This window comes from Pygocentrus nattereri, chromosome 1 (genome assembly GCF_015220715.1).
Source record: "Pygocentrus nattereri isolate fPygNat1 chromosome 1, fPygNat1.pri, whole genome shotgun sequence".
In the NCBI taxonomy this organism is placed as follows: Eukaryota; Metazoa; Chordata; class Actinopteri; order Characiformes; family Serrasalmidae; genus Pygocentrus; species Pygocentrus nattereri.
This window is the reverse complement of record NC_051211.1, coordinates 19,150,710-19,178,138: the sequence shown is the minus strand read 5'-3', so window position 1 is coordinate 19,178,138 and position 27,429 is coordinate 19,150,710. Positions and strand designations below refer to the sequence as shown.

Genomic DNA, 27,429 nt, shown 5'->3' with positions numbered 1-27,429 from the left:
AACAAAAGCACAATGTAAGGTGTCTTTAAATGTAACATGAAATAGTTGCAGCATGTGTTTATATCAGTGCACATGTAAAGTAAGTACATCCCCGTTTTGTACTGGACTGTCATGCACACAAATTAGTATTACTGATATCTTCTATTGTTCTTATTTTTGCAATTACAAACTGTGTTGATAATAGTTTTGGTTTTAGCCACATCCAGCATTTATGCCCAAATTTACATGCACTATTAGCAGATATGAGTTAGTTTGAACAGAAATGCCGAAGATGAAAGTGATGAATAACAAATCCGTCAGTGAATTTGTGTGAACTCGTCTTACGGTCAGATGTGACCATAAGCATCTTTCTTCTTCTTCTTTTGGCTGCTCCCTTTAGGGGTCGCCGCAGCGGATCATCTGCCTCCATCTTGCCCTATCCATTGCCTCCTCTACTTTCACACCAACCATCTCCATGTCCACCTTCACTACATCCATAAACCTTCTCTGAGGTCTACCTCTTCTCCTTCTACCCGGCAGCTCCATCTCCAACATTCTTTGTCCAATATATCCACTATTCCTCCTCAACACATGTCCAAACCATCTCAGCCTGGCCTCTCTGGCTTTATCTCCAAACTGCTCCACCTTCACTGTCCCTCTGATCTGTTCATTTCTAATCTTGTCCATCCTCGTCACTCCCAACGAAAATCTCAGCATCTTCATCTCCGCCACCTCCAGCTCAGCCTCCTGTCTTTTAGACAGAGCCACAGTCTCCAAACCATACATCATAGCAGGACGCACTACTGTCTTGTAAAACCTTCCCTTTCACTCTTGCTGCTATCCTTCTGTCACACATCAGCTCTGACACCCGTCTCCACCCACTCCATCCTGCCTGCACCCTCTTCTTCACCTCTTTTCTACACTGTCCATTGCTCTGGATGGTTGACCCAAGATATTTGAAGTCATCCACCTTTACGACCTCTACTCCTTGCATCTTCACCTTTCCACCTGCCTCCCTCTCATTCACACACATGTATTCCGTTGACCATAAGCGTCTTTAATGAATAAAAACCAATGTGAGAAAAGTGAAGCAACTGTATATACGGAGGTGATGGAAATTAATTAACAGCTAATTAACAGGATTAACGCATAAGTGCTAGTGATGTCACTTCTTCATATGAATAAAAATACTAGTTCATTAACAATGTAATAAGCAGTAGTTAGTACACAGATGAGTAAGTAAGCTATAAACTTACGAAAAACTAACTTATCAATTAACAGTGTACTCTGTTAATTGTAACAGTGTAACTGTTAATTGATATAAGTGCTTAATCAGTTACTAAGTAACAGGAAATGCTTAATGAAGAGTTAACTAATGACTAAACAATAGGAAACTAATAGTTCATTAATATTTAATTATTAAATATTGTTACCACTTGATTTTAATACTGAGACGCTGAGAGCTCTCATTACTTTCATTCATTGTTTTTTTTATTTTGCCCAACTAAAGAGAAGGATTTAAGTAGGTATTGTTGTGATGTACAATAAATGTCACTGTTTATTTTTCTTTGTCATTTGTTATGTGACTCAAACCTCTCCTGCCTAAGTCAAGCAATGTCATTGATTACCAAGCCCAAACATGAGGTCTCATTGGACTCCATCATTATATCTCTGCTTTTAGCCTTTATATTATAACAAACCACCTCTAACCAAACACCAGTCAGAAATCCTGCACCAAACAAATCCAAATTCACTGTAAAGCCTGCTATCAGCTGCCTACTTTAACCTTCACATGGATAAACATTTAAAACAGCAACACGATTCACCCATCATAGTTACAGCAGGACTCACATTGTGTCCAGAGTGATTTTATCGAGGTTCAACAAAGATTGAGATCCAGATCAGAAGACCACCATTCATATCCTACATTTATGTCCATTTAAATGCCCAGTATAAATCTCCACATGAGAAGGGGGCATGGCTGAGTGTCACATGCAGGATGGAGACTTGGCTGGGCTCAACCAGTGGGCTAAGTAGCTGATGATAGTCACCTGTGCCTTGTTTCTGCCACCCCACTTATAGCCATCTCTTTCCTTAGTAGGTGGCAGATCCCAGAAAGAAGGAGACCAGTGAAGGTGTGAGAGGATAGCCAAGCTGAGCTAAAGAAAGCAAATGAAAGGAAAGGACTGAGAAGTCCTAGCGAGGATGTTTTCTTACTTTGGCTGAAAAGCCAAATGGCTTTTGTGTTGTGTATAAATAAACAGCTCTCTGTCTCCACACCTGCTTATAAAATAACAATATTTGGCCATTTCAAATTACATTAATTTTTCAGTATTAAAACCAAATAATGGCATATCTGAGGAGCCCAGACTTTCCTGAAAATAACAACAATGGCATATGTGACAGTGTCATGTATATACTTGAGAACTGAAATTGTAATTGACCAAAACACCAAAATTCAAGCACAATTTTCAGAGGTTCTAAGAATAAATTAATAGGTAATGAGCAATAATGAGCAGTTAATTGATTGTTTTTGAAATGTTTCTTTTTTTTTGTTTAGTAGACATATAAACGATCCCAACAATATACACTTATTTCACATGTACAACGATCCTTTCAAAATAAAAACAAGAAAGTGAAAATGAAAGAAACTTCCAAGTCAAAATTGGTCAAACTGGTGAAGGGCCCCTCAACTTACTATCCTTTTGTCATAACTTACGATCTACAAGTCAAGATAAGATTTTTCACAAATCCATATTACAGAAGCAAATCTAATCTTGATTTAGGGGTCTTATCTTACAGCATCTTATCTCCACTTAAGAAATCTTAATTTACTTGATTAAAGTCGACAATCAACTGTCATGTCTGTTACATAGCAACTGATCACACATGCACAGCTGAAACAAACACGTAATCAAAGTAACCAAGCAAGTTAACTGGACAGCTACCTAATTATGTGCGTGTGTGTGTGTGTGTGTGTGTGTGTGTGTGTGTGTGTGTGTGTGTGTGTGTGTGTTTGTCTGTGTGTGTGTCTGTGTGTGTATTTTATGAATCATATCTTTATTTATTTATTTAGCATCTTTCCTACAAGCAGTTGCAATTCAAAGTGCTTCACAGACTGACATACAGACAAAGGCCCAGAAAATGAAATGAAAGTAACAAGAACATAAAACAAATGTTGAACCAGGTAATGGTTAAAAAGAAAACACAAATGTTGAAAACAAATAATCAAAACAATACTATAAAATAAGTTGAAAGAATTAGAACAATATGTTATTAGAGTAATTAATAAGCATCTAATAGAAATAAATTAATTAAAATTAAGAATAAAATTAAAATATCACTGAAATAAGATAAAAGGATTATGAAGTACAAGCATTGTTAAAAGAGTAAATCTTTAATGCGCTCATTCCTCTGATTCTCTGGATGGCTGTTCCAAAGGTGAGGATCATATGCTAAAAGCTGCCTCTCTGTATATCTTTGTCCGTTCCCTGGGAAAGGCAAGTAGGTTAGTACCAGAGGAGGGGAGGGATCTGTTTCCTTCATGAAATTGAATAACCTCCAATGTATATTTGGGGGCTAGTGTGGGAATAGTTATCAAAACTAATAAAATTATATTAAAATCAATTCTGAACTTTATGGGTTATCAGTGGAGGGACTTCAGAACAGAAGTAGTATGGGCCCTTTTTTGGGAACATGTGCAGCAGCTTTCTGAATCAATTGTAACTTATTAATGGATCTCTTAGAATGACAGTGAAAGATTAATATTATAGTAGTTGATCCTAATAATTATAAAAGCATGAATAAGCTTCTCTGCATCTACATGGGAGAAAAATGTAACCCTTATTAAAAAACCATTAATATGGACTTTATTTTATTATTAATATGGACTGAAATTTATGTCTTGGTGTAAAAAAATTCCACAAAAGTTTTAACAGAAGGCTTAGAAGACAATTCTAAATGATTTTAATTTGTTTAATTAATCTGTCAAAGGAGCCTGTGTAATCAGGTGAAAATGTTAACATGGTTATAAAAATATATAACTCTGTGCCATCTCCATAGCAATGACTTTAGTATAGAATATCTTCGTGTTAGACAAAAAGTTGCAATGTCAAACAGTTTGTATTTTATTTTCTAAAGTGAATGAATTCAGTTAAATGTGAAGTTAAATATGTGTATTTAAATGTCAAATGACAATCAATTAATGTGTAAGGAACAAAAATATTATGAAACTATCATTATGTAGTCCAAATTGCATTTAAACTCAAGTCTTCATTCCATTTCTGAACTATTTAATTTTATTTATTTAATCCTCTTTGAACAAATTTTATAAATGCATCTACAGTTCTGCCTGGTACTGTTCTTTCTGCCTCTACTTTTTCACAGCCTTCTTCAAATCCTTCTTTTCTAGCCTTTTTAATGTTTTCATTAAGTTTGGCACACAATTCCTTCTCTGCCTCTAATCTTGCTGTTAGTTTCATTTGCCTCTTAAAATCCTCAATCTGTTTTCCATGAGTGTCTTTGATGAAGGCAAGTTTTCTCTGCTCCTCCTCTTTTTGTTTTTTTTCTGCTTCTTCTCTCTCTTTTCTAAAATATTCCTCCTGTTTCTTCAGTTCTTTTCTGTGTTGTTCATCTTTTTCTTGTCTTCTTTTTTCTTCTTTCTCTCTTTGTGCCTCTAGTTGTTCTGTCAACCGTTTTATCTTTTCATGAGCATCATTCTCTATTCTTTTCTTTTCTTCCTCCTCTTTCTGTTTCCTCCTTTCTTCTTCCAGGACTCTTCTTTCCATCTCCATTTTTCTCTCATGTTCATGCTGCATTTGCTTCTTATTTTGCTGAAATTGCCAGTCTTTTTCCTTAGACTCCATTTTTTCTCTCCATTTCTTCTCCTTTTCTTCTCTCCTCTTTTCCTCCTCCTGCTTCCTCCTCTCCCACTCTCTCTGCTGAGTTATCTGCAGCTTGAGTAGCTCCTTCTTTTTACTTTCCTCTGCATGTTTGATTTTCTCCTCTAACTCTCTTAGTCTCTTCTCCTCCTCTTGTGCTTTCTGTTCATACTCCTGCTGTAATTTCTGTTGATGATCTCTTTCTTTCTGTATCATTTCCTTCTTGTCTTTCTCAAACTTCTCTTTTTCCTCTTTCTGTTTCTTCTTCCATTCTTCTTCTTTCTTTCTTCTTTCCTCCTCCTCTCGATTTCTCTGTCTCTGATCTTCCTCTCTTTGTTTCTCCCACTTCTTTCTATTCTCCTCTCTTTCTTTGTTAATCTCTGCCATCCACTCTTTCATTTTTTTTTCATCTTCTTCTCTTCTTTTGTTGTATTGCTCTCTTTCTAATTTCTCTCTCTCTACAAACTCTTTCTTGATCTGCTCTTCTCTTTCTTTAAGTTCATTCTCTCTTGTTTTTCTTTTTCTCTCTTGTTCACGTCGTTCCTCTTGCATGCTCCTCTTCATTTTCTCAATTTCAGCTTCATGTTTAGCTTTCAGTTCTTCTTTCTCTCTCTCTATCTCCTCCTTTCTCTCCATCAGTATCCTCTCCTGTTCTTCTTGTAGAGCTTTCTCTGCTCGTTGGAACATCTCATTAGTGTAAAAGCTCCCTCCATTCACTGCCACCATGGAGTCGATTTTCTCCAGTAGAGCAGTGACCTGACTGCGATCTTCCATATGTCTGTTATTTAACACATGGTATCTGTTACCACACTGATAAATGATGTTTTGTAAGCTACGCTCAGAATTTTCAATGAATTTTTCAATGCTCATTTTCTGTAGATCATCTCCTCTGGTGAACAGCACCATGGTGTATTTTCTAGATTCATCACCAAACAATTCTTGGATCATCTTCACTGCTTCTTTCTCCTCTTGTGTGAAGCGTCCCAGTGCAAGAACCAACAGAAAGGCATGTGGACCTGGAGCTGCCATAGTGATGCACTTAACAATTTCCTTCCTGATCTCTTCATTAGAAATATTTATGTCAAACAGTCCTGGAGTGTCGATTACAGAGATCTTTTTCTGTCCAACTTCAGCTGATTCTTTTTGACACACACTGGTAATTGACTGAGAGGAAAGTAAGTGTTTGAAAACATTTTTCCCTAGAATAGTGTTTCCTGTAGCACTCTTCCCTGCTCCAGTTTTTCCCAGGAGTACAATCTTTAGAGCTCCTATGTCTGGAGAAACCTCTAAAGAAAAAAAAAATAGAATAACATATACAGCTCAGTTCAATTGTTCAGTTACACCTAGGCAAAACACCTTCAAAATAAAAGAAAAACATTTTTTTCAGGCTTCAATCACTATTTCAGATTTCTAATTGATGTAAAGTCACCTTAAACAAACCAGAAGATTGCAGAAATTGATGTAATGTCTTTTTTAGATGCATCTAATTGACCAACTGTCACAATTAGAAATTTTTCGGGAGTGCATCTGTGGCTAAAAGGGTCTATCTTTACAGTCATTGTGTTTTTGTCTTTGATGGGAAACATGGGAAAATCCAAATAAGTCGGCCAAGACTTGTGGACCTTCATTATTGACCTCCATTGTGGATTGCGACAAGTCTGGTTCCTCTTTAGGAGATCTGTACAAACAATTGTATTCAAAGACCCTTGTGGCGGCATCTAGCTCTTGGTACATGGAATGTAACCACACTGGGGGGAGCAGCCAGAGCTTGTGTGGGAGGTTGAGAAGTACCAACTAGATATATTTGGGCTCACCTCCACCAACAGTGTTGGCTATAGAACCAAACTGCTTGGTAGGTGTTGGTCCTTCTCCTACTCAGGAGTTGCACAGGGTGAGAGGCGCTGCACGGGTGTACAGATACTCATAAGTCCCTGGTTGGCTGCTGTGCAGTTTGAGTTACTCTGAGTCAATGCAAATTAAAATCTCAGGGAGGAGAACTAAATGTTGTGTGTGCTTATGCACCAAACAACAGTTCAGAGTATTCTGCCTTCTTGGAGTGAGTGGGTGGGGTTCTGGAAAGCCTACAGTAGTCTTACATAGTCTTGCTGGGAGACTTCAGTGCTCATGTTGGCAATGACTGGGAAACCTGGAGGGGAGTGATTGGAAAGAACAGACTGCTCAATCTAAACTCAAATGGTGAATTATTATTGGACTTCTGCGCAAGGCATAGATTGTCCATTATGAACACTAAGTTCAAACACAAGGCATAAGTGTGTGTGGTACCAGTACTCCTTGGGTCAAAGGTCAATTATCAACTTTGTTGTTCTTTCATCTGACTTGGGACCATATGTTTTGGACACTTGGACGAGGAGAGGTGCCCCCCCCCTCCAAAAAAAGCCATTATTTGGGTTTATAGTAGTGTGAGGTAAAATGAAATTGTGAGCAAAACAATAGTGAGAAACCTTTGTGTTCGAATGTCCATAGCCTTGGTGCATATAAACTTTGGCCTCAACTATATGACAAAGTTCAAAAGTACATACAAAGGGGAATAATTTGTTGCATAATTGTGAAATTACACTTGTTTTGCCATTTTTGCCATGGACGTTTGTCTGTCCCTCCCAGAAAACTACCAGTTAACTCAATCATTCCTGTTTGCATAGTTTTGACCGCAACAGCCTGATTTGTGAGCTCCTGCGACCATACGTGCACTCTACACTTTTATTTTTGGTTAATTTAAATCAGTAAAACCAACCCTTTATTCCATTACTGTTTGCTTGTTATTTGATTTTTTTGTTAGTTTGTGAAATTCTAAAATGAAGCTATTTCTTGTTTTTTGACTGACAATAACAGAAACAAAAATGAAAATTGACCAATTTGCCATTTTTCAAAACTTTTTAAAATGAATTTTAAATTTTAAAATGAAAATCTGATTACCAGAAGGTATATAGACCTTTGCGGCATACTGCCCATTTTCCAATCAGAATTTTCAAATCAGATAAGGAACTATCTCCCATTCTCCTGCTTGGAAAAAAATGGATAACGTCATTTACCATTTCACATCAAATAAAAGAAGCTCTCTCTGTTTGACTGAATTTAACAGTTACTGCAGGTAAAACTAGCACAATATTTACGACAAGACTAAAGTTGACGTGATTCTTCAGCTTCAAATTGAAATTCGCCATTCCGCCTTAAATGGTGTAGCAGGAATCTGACTGTGGCACTATTTAAGATGGTTTCTGTTGTCATCTAAATTTAGTTTAATTTAATCTAAAATTAGTTAAAACTAGCAGCTGTTTTTAGATCGCTGAGCTAGTTTTTGTGCTAGGACAGTTTTATTTAAATTCTTCCTGCTGGAAAAAATAATTTAAAAAATTCTGTTGGCTCCTGGTGGTGTCCAATAGTCTCTGGTATTCTGTGTTTCCTAATGTGTTATTATCACTGAATAAATTATTCTAATGGTTTAAAATATGTAATGAGATCTAAAGGTTTCCTACAGGAAACTAGTGGTATCTAACGGCAACCATTAAGTAAAATCAAGTTATATTCCATATGGTTCTAATGGTCTGTTTTCAGCAGGGCTATGTTCCCAGTGCTCCCAAAAATCATTTTCCTTGTAGTCACAGTGTATACAATTATGTCCATCATGGTTCTCTGTGTACGATGGGTTTTGCATTTTAGCAGGAGGTGTAAAAAATCCAAAACCCTAATAAACAGCCACTAACATTTTGTCATTAAAAGGCTAAGTTTATTCTGACTTATGTTCCTGTGTATGATCGTTGCCTTTGTTTTTGACTTTGCCCTTTTTGCCCTGCCTTCTGGATTGTTTGTCTGGTTACTGTTTTTGGATTTTAGACTCTTGCTTGTGTTTTGACCACATTTTTGCCTTTTCCCTTTTGGAATGGTCGACTGGTGATTTGAGTGTGAATTTGTTTGTCTTCTGCCTTATTGGTTTGACCCATGCCTGTTTTGTGACATCGAGATTGGATTGTGTTTCTATCAGTAAAGCCTCCTTTGTCTTTTACATCTGTAAGCATCTGATTCTGTTAGACATGTTACAGCTATATTTCAGTTGCCACCATGTTTTGCACCTGAGACTTGCCTCTACTGACTCGGGACTCGAATCAAGAATTGACTGTCTTGACATAGGACTTGACTTGGGAATCAAGACTTACTTGTTACTTGTAACTACAAGTAACAAGTACAACAACACACTACAAAGTCATATTCCATATGTTTCCTTATTAATATTAAAACAGTTACTTACCTTGTGTCTGATTGTCCATTTTTTTCCTTAGATTTTTAATTGTTTTCTGTAGTTCTTCATTCTTATATTTATATTTCAGTTGTGTTTCCACCTGTGCCTCTGAATACATAATTGTTGTGTAACAGCTTTCATTGTTTTCTGCCACCTTTTGTTCAACTTTTTGTAAAAGCACTGAAATTTCACTCATATCCAAAACATACACTTGTCCTTTGTATAATTCAGTAATATATTTAGTGGCTTCATCTAACTTCATTGTCTTCTTCTGACTCTTTGGTTTGAGGAAAATGGTGTGATTGTTGAATCTGGATCCAAAGATTCTCTGGATCGTCTCCATTTCTCCTTTGTCTTCATCAGTGAGGCGTCCTTCAGGAATAATAAGGAGAAAAGCATGAACTCCAGGATGACAGAGAGAGACACAGCGGAGAGTCTCCTGCATCACTTCCTTCTCTGAGAGCTGAGTGTTGTAGAGAGCCGGTATCTCCACCAGAGTGACCAGACGTCCACACACTTCTCCCTCCCTCCTCACACACTTGCTGGACTTTGGACTGTGCTGTCTCTGACCCAGTATGAGATCTGATATGGAGGACTTCACTGCTCCATCACTCCCACAAAGAACCAAGTTCAGCCTCTCAGACACTGAAAGAGAAAAAAAGGCATATAGAAAATAAAAGTTTAAGTTTACCTAGTAATCTACAACCCCAATTCCAATGAAGTTGGGACGTTGTGTAAAACATAAATAAAAACAGAATACGATGATTTGCAAATCCTTTTCAACCTATATTCAACTGAATACACTACAAAGACAAGATATTTAATGTTCAAACAGATAAACTTTATTTTTTGTTTTTCTTTGTTTTTTGTTTTTCGCAAATATTCACTCAAGTTGTGTTACGTGTCGGGCCTGGAAAGGGGCGGGGGCTTTTCTGGCTGGTGTTATTTTCTTTCTCTTTTCTATTCTCTCTCCCTTTCGTGCTTGCTCGCTGGTATGTCCCCTCCCTCGTTTGTTCCCTATCTCCATTACAGGTTGGCTGCAGTGTCAGTCATCGTTAGAGGACCCCGTACCCCACTGCGGCCAATCATCATCCAGAGATCAGGCCCTGGAGGAGGGACTTGGATTTTAAAAGAAGACCGGCGAAGCTCGAGGAAGCTGGCGTTACCCCTGGGCTCTAAGCTGGTTCCGTGCTTTCCTTGCTGCTCCGCTGTTTTCACGGGACTGTGTTGTGTTGTGTGTGTGTCGGGTTATTTATGTGGCCCAGTTCAAGTTTAAGTGCCTTGCACTGATAGTCTGCTGGCTTTCCTGCGTTACAACTCTCTCTCTCTCTCACGCTGCTCCTGTGATTTCTTGGGGTTCTGGACAGGGTAGAGGGGCGCGCTCATACATATTACATCACGTAGCGGCCCAATGTATAGGTAAGGGGCGGCGCCGACCCGTGTATTTCGGTTTTGTGTTGGGGAGACTAGTGCAGTCAGTGTTTTGTTTTTCACTAGGTAACTGACGCAACGAACTAGTTTTATTTTTCGTTGGTTTTGATTATTTCTTTCCTTTGGCGCCGTCCGGGTCCAGAAGTCCATTTAGTGTTTATTTTGACAGATGTAAATATTGTAAATAGTGGTGGTTGTTGTTATGAGGAGGGTCTCACTCACTCGTATCCGGTGCAGTGTGAAATAAACAGCACAAAACGCTGAACGTGTTGTGTCTTGTTCCTTCCCGGTTCGTGCTACAAACATCACATCGAAACCATATGTTACTGGCCCCTTTTCCCCTAGGCTTAACTATGGGGTCGTAACGGTTGGGACAGGGGCATGTTTACCACTGTGTTACATCACCTTTCTTTTTAACAACACTCAATAAGCGTTTGGGAACTGAGGACAATAATTGTTGCAGCTTTGTAGGTGGAATTCTTTCCCATTCTTGCTTGATGTACAGCTTCAGTAGCTCGACAGTCCGGGGTCTCCGTTGTTGTATTTTGCAACAAACATTTTCAATGGGAGACAGGTCTGGACTGCAGGCAGGCCAGTCTAGTACCCGCACTCTTTTAATATGAAGCCACGCTGTTGTAACACGTGCAGAATGTGGCTTGACATTTTCTTGCTGATATAAGCAGGACGTCCCTGAAAAAGACGTTGCTTGGATGGCAGCATATGTTGCTCTAAAACCTGTATGTACCTTTCAGCATTAACAATGCCTTCACAGATGTGCAGGTTACCCATGCCATGGGCACTAACACACCCCCAAACCATCAGAGATGCTGGCTTTTGAACTTTGTGCTATTAACAATCCAGACAGTCCTTTTCCTCTTTTGCCTGGAGGACACGACGTCCATGATTTCCAAAACCAATTTGAAATGTGGACTCGTCAGATCACAGGACACTTTTCCACTTTGCGTCAGTCCATCTCAGATGAGCTCGGGCCCAGAGAAGCCGGCGGCGTTTCTGGGTGTTGTTGATATATGGCTTCGATTTGCATGGCAGAGTTTTAACTTGCACTTGTAGATGGAGCGACGAACTGTGTTCACTGACAGTGGTTTTCTGAAGTGTTCCTGAGCCCATGTGATAATATCCATTACAGAATGATGTCATTTTTTAATGCAGTGCTGCCTGAGGGATTGAAGGTCACGGGCATTCAATGTTGGTTTTCTGCCTTGCCGCTTACTTGCAGAGATTTCTCCAGATTCTCTGCATCTTTTGATGATATTATGGACTGTAGATGATGAAATCCCTAAATTCCTTGCAATTGCACGCTGAGAAAAGTTGTTCTTAAACTGTTGGACTATTTGCTCACCCAGTTGTTCACAAAGTGTTGAACCTCACCCCATCCTTGCTTGTGAATGACTGAACCTTTCAGGGAAGCTCCCTTTATACCCAATCATGACACTCACCTGTTTCCAATTAACCTGTTCACCTATGAAATGTTCCAAACAGGTGTTTTTTGAGCATTCCTCAACTTTCCCAGCCTTTTGTTGCCCCTGTCCCAACTTCTTTGGAACATGTTGCAGGCATCAAATTCAAAATGAGTGAATATTTGCAAAAAACAATAACATTTATCCATTTGAACATTAAATATCTTGTCTTTGTAGTGTATTCAACTGAATATAGGTTAAAAAGGATTTGCAAATCATCGTATTCTGTTTTTATTTGTTTTACACAACATCCCAACTTCATTGGAATTGGGGTTGTAGAAGCAGTGACTTTTAAACGTATTAACATATATACACATACATATATATATATATATATATATATATATATATATATATATAAAGACTGAAAACTCTGAATATTTGGAACGAAACTTGAGAATATGGAAGGAAATCTGGGAATATGGAATGAAATTCACTAGCGCCATCTTTTGGATGTGTGAGATTCCGTATGGATGCAGGCAGTGTGTCGCTGTGATTGAGTTAGCATAAAATCTAGTAGCAGTGATCCTGAATAGTGAAGAGATAATTAACACTCTGGCGAATGGATGTACGGCCCAAAATAATATCGGTAACTGTATTTAATATAGTTTTACCAATGAACTTCACTGTTTCACTGTGGAAGAATGCAGTGAACCTCAGAGGCCAGGAGCACCCACAAAAATCCCAACCTACAGTTTTCACCTGTTCACTTGAAAAGCCCAAGGATATCGTGTGGGGTAGGACTAGCTAGCAAATATATTACAAACATGGTTGGATGCTACGTTACGTTCCCCCTGGGATGTGATCGCTTGTAGTGTGGATATCTCTCAACATTCACTTTTGGAATGTGTTTAAAGTGGAACGCCAACACTATACCCAAACCCTACAACCCCTCTTGCAAACCAGGGGGCTGCTTGTCTGCTGCTCCTGTGAGGTGGAAGGCTTGTTTCTTTCTAGTATTATTTTGGCTCGTACATATATGCCAGGGTGTTAATTTCCCCTTACCACTATTCAGGATTACTGCTTCAGATTTCATGCTGACTCAGGATACTATCACACATTGGAAAAACAAAATAGCGCATGTGCCTCGATGACGTTACATTTCATTCCATATCCTTAAGTTTCATTCCAAATTCTCAGATGGAGCCGCCGTGATCTCTCCCCACACAGGTGTGAGCTGCTCTTCTCCTTTGATTTAGCGCAGCTGTGCCTAATGAGGAGAGGAGCAAACACACCTTTAAAATGAGCTCTCGTTGGAGAGTAGCATGGAGCTTTTTGGGCTAGCTGAGTGGTTCTTTACCTCGATCATTGTAATCTCCCCTGCTAGCTGAGGGAACTGTGGAGTTGTGTATGTGTGTGTGTGTGTGTGTGAGAGAGAGAGAGTGTTGTGTTGTTTTATTTATTATTGATTATGTATTTTGTTACTTTCTGATCTCTTTGTAAAGCATCCTTGGGTTTGTAAAAGTTACCTATATAAATTGAATTATTATTATTATTATTATTATTATTATTACGATGTCCGGAAATCCAGATGGCATAATAAATAACTCTGATCTTCTGGAAATCAAGTGCCCTGTGACAAATAAGAATGTCTATTGGCTAGCAAATAATTTCACAAAGAGGAATAGTGATACAAAGAAGAATGGTAAAAGGGGATTTTACAAACGAATGCATCTTGGGATGTTTCGTGCTAAGAATGTCAAAACAGCTCATCTGGATTCCAAATGAGCATCTCCTGACTAATGTTCTGTACAATGTAAGTTACTCATTTCAAGGCTTTCTACTTTTCTACATTGTTTCTAATAAAAGTTAATGGGCTATTACAGGTTGGTTTACAGTTTATTACTTGTAGCTTATTTACAGTTAGTTGTTAGTTACTTAAATTGAGTGCTGCAAATTATCCTCTTTTGCCATTGTCTTTCTGGTGCATGTTCTACATAGTTTTAAGCTTTTGGTAATTGTATGTGTTGGTGGTTGACTAATTGTAAGGCTGTGAAATACCTACTGAAATCCGATTGGCCAATGACCATTTTTTTTTTTTTTTTAATATATAAGTTTGAAGTCCACCTACAACTTGCCTTGCAGACACCCCCAGGCAGAACAGACCGATATGGAGCAATCTAACTATACTTTAAATTCTGTTTGTGGTTATTTATTTTTCTATGTAATTTTTGTGTTACACAAATCTGTATTAGGGGTGTGCTTTTGAGTGAACATTGTGATAGGTTCAGTTCTGTTCGGTAGTCAATATCAACTTGAATGACATTTAAAGGAATCAGTGGGCCCATTTCTCAATATCTGCACATTCTCTTCATTCCTCCTGCTCTTCCTCTCTCCTTTTTTTGTGATCAATTTTTTATTGAAAGCATATAGGTATACATTCTATGTACCTCTTGTATACATACATACATACATACACGCACATACACACGTATGTATGTTATTGTTTCTTAACAAAAAACCATACACATAATGTATAACTGAGAATTTCTTTAACCATTTAAAACCCTCCCCCTGGCGACTCCGATGACACACCCCCCCCCCCCCAATTCAAATTACCCAGGATCTCTCTCTATATATCAGTTAAGATATACATGCACATGTCTGTGTGTGTACACAAACACACATTCAAACATGTTACAAACATATCATAGAGAAACAAACAAATCAAAACATCTTCTCTAAACAGACAAACAAAAATATAAGTAAATAAGATCAATCACACTGCACTCTCTCTTTAACTACATTGTATGCCATATCCCAAGCCCTCAATGTTTTAGGGCTAGCTGCATGCATTTGAGCAACAGATCTTTCCATACGAATGATATCAAGAAAGGAATTAGCCCACCTTCGCCACTCTAAAGAATGTGGTGGCTTCCACCTCGAGGCCAACATTTTCTTGGCAGCAGTGAGCCCAGCCCATAGAATACGTTTTTGCTGTAAAGACATGTCTAGGGACGAGTCGTCATTAAGCAAATGTAACACTGGAGAATGTGGGATTGTGCTTTCAAGAATGTCGCATAAGGTAGAAGATACCTGTTTCCAAAAAATGCTTACATCAGGGCAGTCCCAATATACATGTATAAATGTCCCTGAAACATTAAGTGTGCATAGATCGCAATTAGGAGATGTGATAATCTTCATAGAGTGGCGTCTTCTAGGTGTTAAATACATCCTGTGAACAAATTTGTAATGTATTAATTGATGGTCAGGGTTTTTGGATGTTTTACATATATTTTCCCACACTGTGCTCCAACAAATCTCGTCAGTTTCAACTGACAAATCTCTCTGCCATGTGGCCTCTACTGGAAGGGACCTCTGAGGTTCAGAAGCAAATCTATAAAGTCTTGATACTATACCCCTAGTAGGTCCCCTTACAGCCAGCAACCTATGAAGGGGGTGAGTGGGCAGGCCTGTACCCCATGGGACACCGTATGCCCTCATGGCTGACCTTAATTGCAAATACAGAAAAAAGGATGATCCAGGTAAACCATAGTCAGCTTGTAAATCACTAAAGGCACGTAGACCATTATCACTGTAAAGATCTTGCAAAACCTTAACTCCTAGTTTTTCCCACTGCGGATGTGTAAAAGGTTCATTACCCCTAAGAAGAGAAAAATTGTTAAATATTGGTGTATGTCTGTGCCATTTAAGACCTGCATGCACATGTTTCATTAAAGTATAGTAAGTTTTGAGTAGACATGACATTACTGGACCTAATCGCGGTTTTAATTTCTTCAAAGGAATATTAGCATATATTAGGTCTTGTAGTCTATGAGGTGAAGAAAGGTTTTCCTCAATCTGCCTCCAAGAGACAGATGAATTAGGGTTAAACCAAACAGTAAGAGGACGTAACACAAAGGACCAGAAGTACATCTTAAAATCTGGTAGAGCCAGCCCACCCTGTGTCTTGTCTCGCTGGAGAGTAGTGAGTTTTATGCGAGGTCTTTTTTTCTTCCATACAAAATTAGAGATTAATGAGTGAAGCTTTTCCCAATATCCCTTTGGGGGTGTAAGAGGAATCATGGAGGAATAAAAATTAACACGGGGTAGTATGTCCATCTTAATTGTCGATATGCGAGATTGTAAAGAGTTTGGAAGTGTGGACCAAAGTTCAAGGTCTTTCTCAACTTGACTGTAGATATTCTGGTAGTTATTCTTGACTATAGAAGAAACAGAAGGGGAAATCTCCACACCAAGATATTTAAAACTTTTGACTACTGGTATATGGGGGGGCAGGGTTGTTTGTGATGCTCTAGAATTTAAATGTATCAGTGATGACTTGGTCCAATTGATTTTATAACCAGATAATGTGCTGAACCAATCAAAGGTAGACAGCAGATGTGGCAGTGAAGAATTAGCGTTACCTACATAAAGAAGAATATCATCGGCGTAAAGTGATATTCGATGTTCTGTATTGCAAAAAGTGATGGGAGACACTAAAGAATGTTGTCTAATCTTTTGGGCAAGTGGTTCAAGAGAGAGAGCGAACAATAAAGGTGACAAGGGACAGCCCTGGCGAGTCCCTCTGGAAACAGAAAATCGAGAGGAGAGAATATTGCCAGTGCTTATCATGGCTGAGGGATTTGCATAAAGGATTTTAATCATGCGGATAAATTGTGCACCTAATCCAAATCTGTACAAAGCAGTCCAAAGATAGTCCCATTCCAGTCTGTCAAATGCCTTTTCAGCATCAAGTGATAGGATTGAGCACGGGAGTTCGATATTGTTTGCCTCATGAATAATGTGCAACAAGCGACGCACATTGTCAGATGCTAAGCGGTTTTTAATGAAACCAGTCTGGTCGCTATGCACCAATTTCAGCAAATAGGCCTCCAATCGTGATGCCAGCACTTTGGCATATACTTTAACATCCCCGTTCAAGAGGGAGAGAGGTCTGTAATTACCACATTGAGTCGGGTCTTTATTCGGTTTTGGCAATACTGTAAGTATAGCCATGTTAACACTTGTGTTAAATGCATCTTTGTCTATAGCTGTGTTAATCATATTTAACAGTGGTTGTCCTAGCACATCCCAGAAGGAAAGGTAAAGTTCTGGAGGAATTCCATCCCACCCTGGGGATTTGCCCGTCTTCATATTTACCAAAGCATTCTTCAATTCTTCTAAAGAAATAACAGCACCAAGTGAATCAGCCTCACTGCTTGATAGGGTGGGTAGATCAAGTCCTTCAAAGAAGGGCGCACATGAATTTGTATTAAGCTCAACCTCTGATTTATATAGAGTGGAATAGAAGTTTTTAAATTCAGTATTGATGTCCCGAGGGTCAGTCAGAATGTGTAGAGGTGTTTTAATAGCCATAATATTAGAGTATTTCTCCTGGTTTTTCAACCTTAACGATAATAAATGGCTTGGTCTGGCCCCATAAAAATAGTATGTTCTTCTGGTCCTATGCATCAGAAATTCTGCTCTATGTCTCAACAGTGAATTCAATTCAGATCTCACCACAGCAATTTTCCCTTGTAAAATCCCAGATTGCTTAACATGTTGCTGATTCTCAAGCTGACTAAGTGTACGCTCCAGCTCTGTTATCTTATTCATTTTACTTCTGTTAAGATGCGAGGCAAACGCAATTGAGGAGTCCCTAATACATCCCTTTATGGCGTCCCATACAAATCTAGGGTCAGTAACGGAGCCTGTATTAAGACCTATGAAGGTATTAAGTTTGTCCCTGAGGAATATACAGAATTCTTCATTTTTTAATAGTGAAGTATTAAATCGCCACCGTGGTGCTTTCATCGGCACTCCAGACAGCGTGGCATGCACAGAGACAATGCTATGGTCTGATAGGGAACAAGGTCTAATTACAGCACTATGTAATTTAGAAAATGATGCGGGGGAAGCTAACATGTAATCTATCCTAGAATAACTCTGATGTCTTGCTGAGTAAAAAGTGTACAGTTTAACTGTAGGATTAAGTACCCGGTATAAGTCTATTAGGCTAAAGGCCTGAAGGAAACCTTGGAGGTCTTTAGATGCTCTCATCTGGGTGGGTGAAGCTTGTTGGATGGATTTATCCAGTGCCAAGTTTGCAAGTGCATTCATATCTGCTCCCAGAATGAGGGAGTATTCCTGGAGTTGTAGTAAAATCGAAGTTAAATAAGGAAAGAAATCTGTCTCGTATTGGGAAGGAGCATAGACAGAAATAAAAGCCAATTTACGCCCTGATATTACTGTCTTCACATATGAAATTCTACCATCTTCACTACCAAATGTTCCTAATATATTCAATGAGAGACTGCGCTTCATCACTACCAGCGAACCCCTAGTTTTGGTGTCTAAAGACGCAGATGCAGCCACATAGTAGTACTTATTTGAAAACCTGCGGGTGTCGGTTGTTCTTAAATGGGATTCCTGTATTAGGGCAATATCCACACGTTGTCTGCGCAAATGGTCCAGACAAGCTGTTCGTTTAATTTGACCATTCAAACCGTTTACATTCCAGCTAACTATGTGAAGGCTGCTCATCATAACTGCGAGAAATTATCAACTTAACTGCTATATACATTGAAACATAATAGCAAAAGTGAGAGTAAACAGTGCAAAGTACAGTAAATAAACATACCAATGAGAGAGATCCGTCCCACCCCAATTAATCATGTCGCCATATCCCCTCCCCACCTTCCCACACCAAAACCAAACTCTATTAACACAGTTACCAAAAATGCCATCTTCGTGTGATTTCCCCCTAAAGTTGGACCCGTGGTTTTTAAGTGATGTACCGTCGTCGTTCGTGTGTGGCTTCTCCCCCCACCCCAGAATTAGTTCAGAACTATATGTATATCATACCAAACTTAAATGCAATGAGCTTTCTACGTAGCCCATGTTGAAATACGAATAGAAACAGTCAGCAGACCAAAAAAAAAAAAAAAAAAAAAGGAAGGAAATAGCATTTGTGTATGTTAATATACACACCAGCAGATGCATTTAACAATTCTAATAAACATTACAGCCACTACCAAAGTGAAAGGTCGTACAATGAGTCAATACTCGGACTCGATTACCTCAGTGATCAAATTCTATTCATTAGCGGATTCAATGAAGACCTTCGCCTCACGCGGGGAGTTAAAGATGTGGCTGGCTCCTCCGCGACATGCTTTGAGTCTCGCGGGGTAGAGAAGAAACGTGCGAAACCCTTGCTTCTGCAGAATGTCCATCCAGTCGGAGTAGGCCAGCCTGCGCTTGGAAGTGTGCGGACTGTAGTCAGGGGTGAAGCGTAAGGCTTTCCCATCGACCTCCACGATATTGCTCCGAGCTGCTTTGAGAAGCTTGTCTCTGTCGGTAAAACGGAGGAGCTTGAAGATGAGAACGCGAGGAACAGGTCTGCCGTTCGCGTCTTCCTTTGGAACGCCCACGCGATGTGCTCGCATAATTTCGACCGAGCACAGCCCTGGAAACCAACGCGGGATAGCTTCCGTGAGGTAGGCAAGAGCATTTGCGGTTTCAGCATTTTCTGGAATGCCGTGAACTCGAATGTTATCTCTGCGCGACCTGTCTTCCATATCCGCTATTTTCTCCTCCAGTCTGGCGTGCTGTGCTTCAAGCTTGCTCACCGCTGCCGATAACTTACTATCCAACTCCGCCATGCGGTTCTCATTTTTTTCCATGTAATCGGCTGACTTTGAGACATCAGCATGCATAGAAACAATTTCTTCACGAAGTGAGGCAACTTGCGTATCCAACAGGGTCTGAGTCTTATTTATTAGCTGCGCCACCACGTCTTCCTCTTCCTCTCTCCTTGATTCCTCTGTGTTCTTCCGAGGTATGAGATGAGCATAAGGAATGGAGGGGGAGGACAGAAGCAGTCGCAATAGTTTCTGGAAAAAGCATTTAAGTGTATATAACATTGAGCACCTGAATTGTTATATCAAACAAGAATGAGGAAAAAATCCTACAACAATTGGTGTTGTCATGTTCCCATGTGATCACCGAAAGCTGTTACAAGGAAAGATGATACAGTGGTAAGCATGCCTCTGTCCCAACTTTTTTTTGGAACATGTTGCAGGTATCAAATGTAGAATATGTACGAAAAAAGTAAATACAATAAAAATAATTGAAACATGAAATATCTTGTTTTTGCACTGTTTTCTAGTCACAAATTCTGAAAATCACTTCTTTCTGTTTTTATTTATTTTTTCTACCTTTAGGAATTGTTTTTGTAAGTTCAGTGAAATGTGATCACAAATTAATACAAGATTCACAAGAGGAGCTTCTTACTCCAGGCTTCTTACTCCTTGTTACTCCAGGTTTTTTTTTCCTGTCCTTTTGTTTTTTTTTCTTAAAAAAAAAAAATTCTGTTCCAGTTTATTTCCTCTAACTGTGTGTTGGTTTATCATCTTTACCCTGTATATACTAAACTGCTGCTGGCCAGACACTATGGGCAATAAAGTATAATGTTTATGTAATGTACTAAGTTATTTAGATTCCTTTTAGGTCCAGATTCTTTTACCAGGCTAACTAGTAATTATTTCACCAGTACGTTGATACAAACCTGATGACTGTATTTTATAAACGAACACTACACAGAAAATTAAATTAAATTCTTGCTAGTGTGTTGTTTTACTCTACCTGCATGCTTACATATTTTTACAGATTTCAGTAGTATAGGTTCTTCTGAAAAAGATATGTAGCTTTTTTTTACAGTGGTAATTTTTATCAGTAGTAGTTAAACCGATCAAAGCAGTGTGTTATAGTAGTCAGTAGTGTGTGTGTGTGTGTGTGTGTGTGTGGGTGTGTGTGGTAATGTCCATAATGGCTTTATGAGAGAAGGAAAAAACCTTCTTAATTTTGAAAGGAAGTTAATGAAACAAGATTTTTTTCTCACTTTTTTGCACTTTTGGAGCAGCTCTTTTGGCCCATTCATCATGAGATTTTAAAATAATGTAAAAGCCAGCTGGTATTTATAAATTATGTCCAAAAATGAAAAACAACAAAAATGGGTGATACAAGGTTTTGTCCCAACATTGAAAGTTTGTTTTGTATGAATACAGAACAGTGCTAAATTATAATATATATATTATATATATAATATATAATTTCATTTAGACTGATTACTCACCATGACTTTTACCACCACGAGTAAATTTCTGGAGCAGACTTCCAATTCCTCCTGCTATTTATAGGATATTAATATAAGGAACAAAATCTACTGTTATTATAAGCATGACATTCTGAAAATAATTAACATTGCTTTTGAAGAAAGGAAAATCCTAATATCCTGACTCTGTTTATTATAATGTTTTGGTCAATACAAAATAACTACTCATCTGCAATACTCTAATAACTGTATAACTTAAGTTTAAAAACTGAACTTACATTTTTCCTGGGGTTTTCTGGGAATTTTTTGTAAAGTAATTTTCTTTTCTTCTATTGTTCCTTCAGACTCATTATGTGCTGTTGTTTCTTTATGCAGTAGTCGTTCTCTTGCAACTGGAACCTCATATCCCTCTGTCTTTATGTGACCCCCTGCATTTTCTTTAACAATCTTCTCCATCATCTTCATAAGAGCAGAGCGACTGCATTCACTACTAAACTCAAAATGCCTGTTGCTGCATTCAGTGATGATCTTCTGTATGATGTTCTCCTGAGCTCGATCTACACTGGAGCCTGACTGCAGCATTTGTGTTGTTAGTATCAAAATGTGTTTTTGGACCGTACCAGGAAAAGAACTGAGGACGTAATTCAGTCTATTTCTGTCTGTCTCAATGAAGTCGTCTGGCTGTATAACCAGCACTATAACATGAGGTCCAGGAGCACACAGAGACATGCACTCTTTCACACTTTTAGGTATTTGAGTCACTCTGAATTGAGGATCAAACAGGTGAGGAGTGTTGATGAGGGTGATGCATCTTCCCTCCATATTTCCTCTGGCTCTCTCACTGTGCTGCTCTACTGAAGGAGGAGGACCTACAGTATTAAACACATCTTTGCCCAGGATGAAGTTTCCCACTCTACTGATCTCTGAGCTGTTCTTCCCCAGCAAAACAATCCTCAGTACAGACCCTAGACAAAGGAAGAGAATATGTAAACTTTGAACATAATTTGAACAGAGTTCCCTTCTTTCTTATGTCATTTTCTCTCAAGGTTGTTTTTGGTTAACAGCATTCACCATGTACATTTCATGTTTTTAATGATTGTGTGTAATTTAACTTATTAATTTATTTGTTAATAAAACAAGCATTACAGAATGTTGGAAATTTTATTTTCCAATATTTTAAGCACACTCCTTAAATTCAGACTTAGTGATTTAGGGAACTAACACATTGTTCTCATCCAAAGAGTAAAGAAGTGCAATTGTATGTATATGAATAAGTAAATAAATATGTATTTGTGTTACAGTGGATTCAAAACATATTTAGACTCATTGACTTGTTGAACCCATAACTGTGTTGTGGATTTGATTTTGAATTGATATAATTGCCATTTTTACCCATCAATCCACACTTAATCACCCATTATGATGAAGTGAATGTTTTTAGAGTTTTTAAAAAGTGAATTTAAAATCAAAACCTGAAATCTCATTCAGAAAAGTATTCAGACTCTTTATTACTTTTTAGAAGATTCTGACTTTTAATTAATATATTTTTATAGTTTTAACAAAGATTACAGATACAACTAAATACATATGAACTGGATAAAAGGTACTGATATCTATGTTTGGCATTGTACTTTGCATTACCTATTGTATATATGCTGTAACCCAGTGTTAAAAATAAAATGCTATAGGATGCAAATCATGTAAACTTCAAACGCAACATATCAAATGTTGAAACTAAGAACTGTTATTGTTGTTTAAAAAATATATTCTCATTTTGAATTTGATGCCATCAACACGTTCATATGTTTATACCTGTGTCTCATCATCTCTTCTTTTAACAACACTCTGTAAGCTTTTGGAGACTGAGGAGACCAACTGCTGTAGTTTTGAAAGTGAAATGTTGGGTTTGATATTGGATTTCAGTTTTGGGTCTCCTTTGTCACATTTTTCATTTCATAATGTGTCAAATGTTATCAGTTGGTGACAGGTCTTGACTGCAGGCAGGTCAGTTTAGCACCTGGACAATGCTGCTGTAATACATGTATAATGTGATTTGGCATTGTCTTGCTGAAATAAGCAAGGCCTTCAGTTAAAACCTGAGATGTCATCTGGATGGCAGCATATGTTTCCAAAACATGTATATATACATTGAGCATTAATGGTGCCTTCACAGATGGGCATGTCACCCATGCCATGTGCACTAATACACCCCATACCATCATGAAAACTGGTTTTTGAACACATCTCAAATGTGAAGCATGGGGGTGGCAGCATCATATTTTAGGGGTGTTTTGCTATTTTTTTTTTTTTAAGCAATAGCCTAAAAAGTAGTGTGAGAAGTTTGTGGAAGGCTTCCAGAAGCATGTAACTCAGGTTTAGCTATTTAAAGGCACCAAAAGAGTAACAAAGTGTAAACAGTATGTGTGAATTGAAGATCTTATATAGAACATTGAACCTGAAATAAATCTCATATTAGTCTTTTAGCAGTTGTGTTGAAAACATCTTTTATGTGAATAAAGTATGCATACTAATTCACTTAATGCAGGAAATGTTTGGTAAAATAAATTGTCTTTAGTCCAATAGTATGTAAATTTTTGGCTTCAACTGTACATGATAGATAGATAGATAGATAGATAGATAGATAGATAGATAGATAGATAGATAGAAAAACATATTGTCCATTTCTGGATTTTTTTTTCTTTTGAGATTCATCAAAGAAATTGTTTATGGAATAAAGGCATTCTTTAAAATGTTCTTTGTAGTCTTTGGTAACCTAAAACGCCTGCATTATTTGTCTATTAAAAGCCTCATACACCTTACTCATGTCATGATTGGCCCCTCCCAGTCCTGTTCATGTGCTCCTGTTGTGTTTACTTCCCAGTCCTGTCCATGTGCTTCTTTGTTTTGGTTTTCAGTCCTGCCCCCTTGTTTTGTGACTCTGCCCCTGATTGTCTCCACCTGTGTTTACACCTGTCCCTCGTTTACCCTCATGTATTTAGCACATGGACAGGACTGGGAGGGGCCAATCGTGACAACTCAGCTGTCTTCGTGATTTTTTTTTTTGACAATTCTAGAAAATCTCATCCTATTCCTTTCTCCAGCAATGCCATACTAAGTAGGACTGTTGTAAGTCAAAACTGTCTCAGTAAGACTGTTGTAAACTAGTTCTGAAGTATCCACACTGTCAGAAATTCTATTTAAATGTCTAAGCATATATTATTGTTGCACAGCCTGTTTGAAGACATATTCTACATTAGCTGTGAAGTTTAATCTACTATCAGACTGCCTAGATACTTAAAATCATCCACCATTTCCACAGGTTGATCAATGATTTTTACCTGGCTTAATTAAAGACAAGTGTTATTAGTGCTGACAGTTCCCTAGTTTTACTCGTATTTCTTACAATAGCTCCATCTGAACTAAGCACTTTATGTGACCTGAAATATGAATGCTCCTATTTCATGACCTCAGCAGGCGGCCCACCAATGCTTTATCATCAGTGTACTTGTACAATCAAGAGACAGAATTTTTGTATCTCATCTGTATAAATAGAAAAAAAACACAGCCCTGAGGTTCACCCAAATTTAAGAAATAAGTCTCAGACAAAGTGACATGATAAAAAATAAAATCCCTTATCCATTAAGTAATAGTAATGAATTTTGTATTAAAATAACAAGACATTAAATGCAAATGATCTGAATTCTATAAAATACAGATGCGGTGTAAGTTACTTTTGGGAGGTGGCCAGATCAGTAGCCAGAGGCACTCTCTATGTGATATGTATGATGTGTAATACAATATTGTTTATGATATTTGTCCATCAATAAAACACTCCAGCAAACACTAACGTGCAGAACAATAAATTGCCAACAAAAAAAACAACTTTCTAGAAGGTGTAATTGCAGCACATTCTGTTCATGATGAATACTACATTTAGTGTAAGCTGAATGGCCATTTTAATTTTGTTCTCTTAAATTTTTCCTTTTGATCACTTTCACATATTCTCTACAGTAAATTCAGTTTTAATCAGTTTGATTCAGTTTTAATCTCAAATTAATCTGGGCATTTTCCATACAACACATATTCGTTTTGAAGTAAAAATCAGATAATGAAAAAACATTTCTCTTTTAATGTCATTACTCAAAACAAAAACAGATTGTTTTATGTAAAATATGCATTTGAATTATAAATTCACAGCTTTTATGAATAAGGAAATACATGGAAATCATAGCTCAGCCCTAAAATGAAAGACAGTGGAAAGATCCATCATTGGAGGCATAACAAGAGATGATTCTTAAAATGTTTAATGATATAATTATAACTAATATAACATACGCCCACATTTCTGTCAGTCTGGCTCAAATGGGGGAAGAGAAATGCTCAACCATGATTGACCACAGCTTAAGAGGACAAGTAAAAAATGACCTCCTGAAAATGGCAGTGGCCAGATCAAGTATTTAGTCCTCAATAATCCCATTGTGTTTCACAGACAAATGCCAAAATAGATTAGGATGCAACAACTAAAAGTCATCAATGAGACAACAGCGACAATATTTATTATTATTATTATTATTATTGTTGTTGTTTTGTTATTATTATTATTATTATTATTATTAGTAGTAGTAGTAGTAGTAGTAGTAGTATTACTACTGTACAGCTGCCATGCTACTACACACTAGTGGGACTGTAAAATATAAAAACAAACAATAAAAATGTATTTATGATGTATTCAGATGTAGCTATTCAGTATGAATATGTTATTACTTTTCATTAATATTTACTTGGACTTCATGTGTCTTATTTAAATGTGTTCTGGGTTATTTTCCTGTGTCCTTCCCCGTTCAAATCCTTGTAAAATCTTTTACACAAAAAAACATTGTTTTAAGGAATAAAATAAAAAAAATAATAAACAAGAAATACTGTTTTGTTATCTGATTTTTAAATTTAGAGTGAATCTGTCATGCACTTTCATTCTGCCCCTGACAACAGTTTTTATTCATCTTACTTTTTCATAAAATCAAAAAGTCATAAAATTCATGCTGGGATTTTTAATGAATTTTTTGACAGGAAAGTGTTAAAGCACACACCTCAATAACACAACCTAACACCATTTTTACTTCACTGCCTGAGGCCATAAATGCCTTTTTAGAATATAACCATGATTAAACAATAATGTAAACTGGTCTAAATTGAAAATGCTGCACTGATGCAGTTCCCATCTGATGTCATATGCAAAAATTTGGACACCCCGGTCAAATGACATGTTTTGTTGATTTTCTGAATGAAAATAAATTAACACAATCATCTACACTTTAACCTACAATTACTGTTTATTTGCTTAATTTATCGTATTGGGGAAAAAATGAAGAAAATGTGATCTGTGCAAAAGTTATACTACTATAAACAAAAAATTGTGCCATTGTAACTTTTTTTTCTGGAAAACCAAAAAAAAAAACAGGTAATTTTACCGGGGTACTCAAATCTTTGCATACGACTGTTAATGTAGATTTATAGCAACTTACTCTTACCCTTCATTGACGCCATTCTGTGTTGTTTGTCAAGCTCAAACTTAAAGTCAAATCAAGTTGAAGGGTCGGATAACGGACCACTCCTTCACTCAAACACACACATTAAGTAAGATTCCACACTGCAAAGTGTTATTTCATTCAGGCAGAAGAGCACAGCTGCAGATATTTGGTCTTTGCATAATCCGACTTATTTGACTTTTCTGTCCCTCCTTAAATAGAGCAGCTGCTGCACCATTTAAGGTGGACCGGAAAAGTTGAATAAGAAGCTGACTTCCTCATTTGTGGTGCACCATATTTTACAGCACCATGTGCAGTAACGTGCCTCTTAGTTAAGCCCCTGAATAATTGCACATAACACATTCTGAATCATGCTAAAGAAAAAGCATGAAAAGCAAATACAAATAAATATAGATGCTCACAAATCTTCACTGTCATGTTCAAACCTTAAAAACCATTTTCATTTTCTCCTGAAATGAAAATTACAGGTCATAGTGATTGAGAAATATCTGATAAGCACAAACATAATTCTCACTTTAGTGAAGGGGCACAGAATGCACAGATGCTGCACATAACTGTGATAACAGAAAATCAATATGAAAATATTCACAACAGACCTACAATAGATTTTCATTTCAGTGTTTCCACAGTGTCAAAGAATCAAAGTCTGCTGTCATAACATGCTGTGTGATTCACCTAATGCCAACAAAAACCTGTCACTTGATACAGGTGTTACATCAACTACAGTCACCAATTGCGATGGCTTAATGTATACATCGATCGAAACTGTCATGGTAGTATCATGGTAGACATCAACAAGCTCTTC

The 27,429-nt window shown here is 37.6% G+C and overlaps 2 protein-coding genes across 2 annotated transcripts; both read right to left on the bottom strand.

The window, feature by feature from the left end:
• Window positions 1-930: 930 nt before the first annotated feature.
• LOC108438293 (vicilin-like seed storage protein At2g18540) lies at window positions 931-5,148 on the bottom strand. The gene has a single exon (XM_017716025.2). It carries the CDS (start codon window positions 5,073-5,075, stop codon window positions 4,278-4,280), a length of 798 nt encoding a protein of 265 aa, XP_017571514.1. The 5' UTR covers window positions 5,076-5,148; the 3' UTR covers window positions 931-4,277.
• Window positions 5,149-5,216: 68 nt separating this feature from the next.
• On the bottom strand, window positions 5,217-26,772 carry LOC108438312 (GTPase IMAP family member 8-like; the record flags this gene model as incomplete). Its single annotated transcript, XM_017716042.2, has 5 exons — window positions 26,607-26,772; window positions 21,357-22,043; window positions 21,100-21,153; window positions 9,124-9,759; window positions 5,217-6,145 (listed from the first exon to the last, which is right to left on the bottom strand). Coding segments are annotated over exons 1-5 (2,322 nt in total), but the record flags the coding sequence as incomplete, so codon positions are not given.
• Between the last annotated feature and the right edge of the window lie 657 nt (window positions 26,773-27,429).

Coding starts and splice junctions, on each gene's coding strand:
- LOC108438293 (XM_017716025.2), bottom strand. CDS start 5,075: ATGATACAGAAAGAAAGAGATCATCAACAGAAATTACAGCAGGAGTAT.